Source organism: Eptesicus fuscus, chromosome 5 (assembly GCF_027574615.1).
Source record: "Eptesicus fuscus isolate TK198812 chromosome 5, DD_ASM_mEF_20220401, whole genome shotgun sequence".
In the NCBI taxonomy this organism is placed as follows: domain Eukaryota; kingdom Metazoa; phylum Chordata; class Mammalia; order Chiroptera; family Vespertilionidae; genus Eptesicus; species Eptesicus fuscus.
Genome location: NC_072477.1, coordinates 9,025,211 through 9,031,210, shown reverse-complemented (window position 1 = coordinate 9,031,210; position 6,000 = coordinate 9,025,211). Strand labels below are relative to the sequence as shown.

Genomic DNA, 6,000 nt, shown 5'->3' with positions numbered 1-6,000 from the left:
GGAACCTCAGAGCCCGAATTTCTTGCAAGCTCCCAGGCAAGGCGCATGCTGCCGTGGCCCACATTCTGAGCAGCGAGGGGATAAGCACATTCTGCAAAACCGTGACTTCTAGAACAGACGCTACTCAACAGGCATTTACCGAAGGGTCTGGCTCCATTTTGATTTAGGATTCCTTAAAAGCAGGGACTGGATCTTACACTTTTAAAACATTTTTTTTTGTTTTGTTTTGTTCTCTAGCTGGCACTTGGCACAGGTCCCGCACACGGTGGGTGTGTATTTATTTAATTAAACAGAGCTGGCCTCGTTCCAAATGGGATTTCAAGCGGACTGAAACCCCAGCAGGCTCTAGCCAGGTGCCTGATGCACTGGCCAGGGAAGGAAGCCTGTCCCGGGGCGAGTGTGTGTGTGGGGGGGTGGTCTCCAAGCCTCTGGGCTGAGGCCCTTCCCCCAAAGGTCCCCATCACCTCCGAGTACCTGGGTTACACCTCGGCTGCTGCTCTTTTGAAATTCTCTCTCCTGCCCCATTTTAAAATCGGTTTACACTAGAGAGCCGGCCAGAGGAGGAAAACAAAACCAAACCAAACCCAGAAAGCCCTGCGGAGCGGTGAGGCTCAGGCACATCAAAAGCTCCGCTCTCCACCCAACTCTCAGGTTTCCCTCTGCCTGGTCTGCAGGTCGGCCCTGCGCCCCCGCCGCCGGCTCCCCGGCCGCCCCCAGAGCCCTTCGGGGGAGCTGTCCCAGCGGGCACAGGAGCTCGTGGGCTTCCTGCAAGCCTGGTTGTTGGCTCTGCTTGAGTAATTAATCTTCTCGAGCATCTCCTGCACCCCCGAGGTGTGTGTGTGTGGGGCGGTGTCGAGTCACCCCGGAGGTCGTGGGGAGCTCGGAGAAGAGCGACTGCTCTATGGAAACCCTTGTTCCAAGAGTCCCTGCGGAGCCATAACCTGTTCCTCTCGGCAGCAGCCTCCGAGGGCTCTAGAGGCAGGGTTCGGTGCGGCTCCGTAGGGGGAGAGACAGAGGAGGAGGGAGGAGGAGGGTGATGATATTGGTCAGTAGTTGAGCCTCCCCGGGGAAGGGAGGAGCGCGCGGGCGAGTGCGCCCTAAGGGAGGAGTACACGTGCTGCTAGGGGGGTGAGAGGCGGGCGGGAGGGAGGAGAAGGGAGGCGTGAGCTGCAGGCGGGAGGCGCCACGGCCTCGAGACGCAGGCGCCAGCAGCCGAAGAGAAAGTTCCCGTGGAGAGCTCGCCCCAGGGAGGGCCGACGTCGAGGCCGCTCGCAGCGAGGGTCGCAGGTCCCGCGCGTCCGGCCTGTCTTCCTCCTGCGCGCCCTGGACCACCCGGCTCGGCTCCTCGGGAAGCTGCCGCTGCCAAACTTGGAGGAGGAGGAGGAGGAGGAGGAGGAGGATGCTGCGAGTGGGAGCGGCGGCGCGGGGCGCGGGGGCGCACTGAGTGCTCCCCGGGGGCGGCCCCAGGTGAGGCTGCCGGAGCTGCGGCCCCGCGAGCCCGCCGAGCCCGAGCGGCCAGGTAGCGGCTCCAGCGCCGGGACTGCGCCAGCCCTGCCAGCCAGGGCCGCCGGCGCCACCGCGCCCGCGTCGCCTTCTCGCCACAGAGCCATGGTGCGCGGTGCGCGCACGCCGCGCGCGGGACTCTGAGCTCCGCCACGCCGCGCGCCCCCACCTCCTCTCCCTGGGCTTCCCCGCCGGCCCTCCTCGCGGGCCATGAAGCTTTGGTCCGGGGACTCGCGCCTCTGAGCGGAGCGGCGCCCGCTCCAGCCCCTGCGCCGCTGGACCCCAGATAGCGCTTCGGCGGCTGAGCCTCCCCATCTCCCGGGACCGGCACCCAGGCGCTCCGGGATGGCGCTTCCAGGCCCCCTCCGGCCGCGCAAAGTTCGCAGGAGGCGAGAGCTGCTGCTGCAGCAAATTGGCTTCGTGTGCGCGGTGCTGGCGCTGGCGTGCTGTGCGCCCGGCCTCTTCGGCGGCAGCCCGGGTAGGTGCCGGGGTGCGGGCCGACTCGGGAGTTGGGGGGGCTTGGGCTGGGAAGCCTCGGGCAGCTCCGAGATGTCTCCCCTTCCTTCCCCGTCAGGTGGGTCCCAAGGGCTCATTCAGTCCCCTCCCCGCGGGGCAGGTAGCGCACACCCGGGAGGGCCGGTGTCGACGCTCTGAGTCCTGGCGCCGGTTCCCCGAGCTGCGTGCAGCCCCTGGGGGCTCAGGACGCGGCTGCCGGCTGTGTTACTAGGACGGAAGCCAGAGCCGTGGCCCCTCCGCGCCGGAATCTGTCTCCGGAGTGTGCGGGGATGGGCAGCGCAGCAGGGGTCCAGGTGTGGACTCCCTTGACCTGAGGGGTCCGCCTTCCTCCTCTGCGGAGCGGAGACGGTTGTACTCCGCGTCCCCGGAAAACCCACATTCAGAGGCTGTGAACTCCGTCTTCCCTCCCCGGGAGGTTGCTGCCATGTTTCAGCATCGCTCTCTCAACTCCTCTCATCCCCAGGGTAGGAGCGCTGGCGTCTGGGGCACAGCCCACACCTCCTTCACCCAAGAAGAGGCCCAGGGAGTTGAGTGTCGCATAGGATATGCCAATCCTAGGTGGAGAGCAGGAGAAACTTACAAAAAAAAAAAAAAAACAAACCAAAAAAAAAAAAAAACCAACCCCCAAAACGTGGTGGTGGGGGGGGGTGGTGGTGGGGGTGGGCATGCGAGCCCCTATGGAGTCTTCAGAAGACACTCACTTGGCCGACATTGCCATTTTTAATGGGATGCTGGGGACCTTTTGTTTTTCACATTTTTAAAATATGACAAATGCAGGTGATTTAGTAAAGTGGACACGAGCTAAAGAGGCAGTACCTTCTGGAGCAGTGAGAAAGGGACAATGTAGAGAGGTTTATAGTGACAGGTAAAATTTAGCTGGAACTTGATTAAACTTAAAAAAAGAAAAAGAAAAAAAAGAATACTGCTCTTCAAAACCCATACTTTGTGATTGAGGATGTAAGGGTAAGCAGTGGCTGTTTCCAACAGAAAACCAGAATGGTTATTTGCACATCTTAATACCTGGTGCTTTGCCGTGGGGCAAGGCGATGTGTTTTTCCCCTCAATTACACATCAGAGATAACAAAACAGCTCTTAGGTGTCAGCATTAGAGAAGGGTTATCACCCAGCTGAGGCCGTGTAGGCATCGGGAGAGGTAAGTGAATGCTTTAAAGGTCCCGTAGTGAGAATCGCCCGTGTTTGCTGGATCAGGACTTGCTTTTAGGAGTTTCACTGCGTTTGGTCCCTGCCATCCACACCTGTGATCTCACGTGGTCCTCTGTGTGGCCCTTGGACCAACAGAGTCAGCATCACCTGGGAGCTGGTTAGTGCTGAATCCCAGGTGCCAGCCCAGACCCACCGAACCAGAATCTGCATTTTAACGTGGTCCCCAGGTCATTTGCACATTCAAGGGTGAGAAGCCCTGGGCCAGACCCCGTCGATCTTCTCCACCTGCTTGCTGGCTTAACTGTCCATTCGTAGGCCCTGCAGAGCTGGGACACCTGAACTTCTTCACTAGCAGAGAACTTCCTGCTCACTTTTCTAAACCCTTTGTTGCCCTTGCGAGGGGCCGGGAACGGAGAGAGCTTAGCCAAGGTCAGAGCACATGCTGACCCACCTGGGACTGGAAACAATGAATTCCATCTAGGAAACAGATGACTGTAGGTGATATCTATTGTGCTTCCAATCATTGTATCACGCCGTACAGGTGGCTCTAAGTAGTCAAATAGGGCTGCTGCGGCTAGATTACCGATAGGTGAGGTCATGGTGAGAATGCAGGCGCCACCTTGACCTAATGGTGTCTGTGACTTAATTTCCAACCCAGGGCACAAGACAGCTTCTGCAAGCAAGCAGGCTCTACCAGACTCGTGGAGAAACAGAAAGCTGATGGCACCACTGAATGGGACTCAGACAGCTAAGAACTGCACAGATCCTGGTAAGAAATAGATTCTTCACCCTCCTCCGACGCCCCCTCCTGGCCCCCGGCATTTGGCGGGGCCTGGAGATGGGGCCTATGTGGACAGTTAAGCCAGAGCTGGGAAAGGGGGTTTTATGCACCTGGGTGGGAGGCGAGCTGTAAGGCACTTGAAGGTAATGTACACATGTTAATCAGTTGTGCTGCTAAGCAACTCAAGTACTTTCTTTATCCAACAACTGAAAAAGGTCACATTCAAGAGTTTTAAAATTTCATTTTCTCACAATGCTCTGAAGACTCAGTTTCCCACTCTCTTGATTTTGTTGGCCTGGGCGTCTTCCCCTGCCCCAGCCCCCCTTTTCTTGTGGTGCCCACTTGCTGGAGCTCGGGGCAGCAAGCCCAGCTGCTCTGACGGATGGCACCTGGGGAAGACCTGTCAGCCAGGGCAGCTGCAGGGGAAGACGTGTGGTCCTGGGCCCCTTCTCTGGAGTGGGAGTTCCTGGGGTGTCATCCCAGCTCAGGGAGGAGTCCTGCCTGCCCTGGAGGCAGTTCCCATGTTCCTTCTGAGACGTCTCGAGGGGGGTGGAGGCTGTCGGGACCCAGGGATGACAACTTGTCCTTGTCCTTCCGCAGACAGGCTTTGCTGGAAGAGGGGAGGTTCCGGGAGAGGACAGTGCTCCTGGCAGGCAGAGGGGCGAAGGGGAAACTGCCCAGGCCTCTGCAGGGCATCCTGGGTTGTGTCTCTGGCGCCAGCACGTGGTGGTCTCTGATAGAAGGACCCGGTGGGGATGATGTATTTGGAAGCTTTGAGAACAATGAGGCTTTGTTATAGGTGGATACCACTTAGCTTTTCCACTGAGTTGCTGGTGAGTCACATGATCTGTTTAGGCCTCTGCTTTCTCGCCTGTGAAATGGGCAGAATCGTGCTTGCCTGCTCCGGGGTTGTTGGGAGAATCCGGTAAGGCGCTGGGTGGGGCTGTGTGTGAGAGAGGAAATGGAACCCCAGGGCCAAGGAGCAGGTTTGAATGGCATCTCCTGTGGCTCCTTTTCACAGGCAGGTCTCACCTGCGTTTCACAGGTCAGGGAGGAACACACGAGTTGCTTAAGTCATGGAACCTGTGGTGTGAAGCTGCCTCGGAGCCTAGGCAGTGCGATTAGCATGTTTGGTGGTTCCATGTGCATAGGGCGGCCGGGGCCTTTCCTCACAGCCTGCTTCCTACACCATCTCCTTCCCTTCTCCCAGGATTCTTCTGAGAAGTACGGGTGGGCACGGAGGGTAGGTGAGCGCAGGCTTGCAGAGAAGCAACTAGAATTCCCTTTGAACTTTGAACTCTCACCTATCCTGGTGACTCAGCAGCAGGGGTATCCACCCTGTCATTTAACCTCCCCCAGTGCACCTTTCATCAGCCAGAAGCGGTGTGTGTGTGTGTGTGTGTGTGTGTGTGTGTGTGTGTATGTGCCGGACTGACATGGGCGCACGTACAAGGCCATCCTTGCACTCCAGTGACCTGAGATGCTAATTAGCACCAGCCACACGGGGAACACAGGGCTTTTCTGGGCAAAGAATTGGGGTTGGTGCCCTAGCCCATTTGGCTCAGTGGACAGAGCATCGGCCTGTGGACTGAAAGGTCCCAGGTTCGATTCTAGTCAAGGGCACATGTCCAGGTTGTGGGCTCAATCCCCAGTGTGGGTCGTGCAGGAGGCAGCCAATCAATGATTCTCATCATTGATGTTTCTATCTCTCTCTCCCTCTCCCTTCCTCTCTGAAATCAATAAAAATATGTAAAAAAAAAAAAAAAAAGAATTGGGGTTGGTGCAGTTTTGACTGGTTTCTAGCTCATGGTGCCCTGGTCTTAGACTGGGCACATTGGCTTAGACAAACTCCCCTTTCTTAGAGTCTCCTACGCTCGACTGTTTCCTCAATCTTCAGTGAATTCTCTGATGAAAAATGATCACACTAGCCTGGCCGGTGTGGCTCAGTGGTGAGCGTCGACCTATGAACCAGGAGGTCACGGTTCGATTCCCGGTCCGGGCACATGCCTGGGTTGTGGGCTCGATCCCCAGTGGGG

At 57.9% G+C, this 6,000-nt stretch overlaps 1 protein-coding gene across 1 annotated transcript in view; it reads left to right on the top strand.

The window, feature by feature from the left end:
• Nucleotides 1–3,895: 3,895 nt before the first annotated feature.
• The window catches only part of SLC24A4 (solute carrier family 24 member 4), a 116,750-nt gene continuing 114,645 nt past the window's right edge, over nucleotides 3,896–6,000 (top strand). The window contains exon 1 of the mRNA XM_008148435.3: nucleotides 3,896–3,952. Within this exon, the coding sequence (XP_008146657.2) occupies nucleotides 3,904–3,952 (49 nt within the window). The 5' untranslated portion in view covers nucleotides 3,896–3,903. The remainder of the gene's footprint in view (nucleotides 3,953–6,000) is intronic.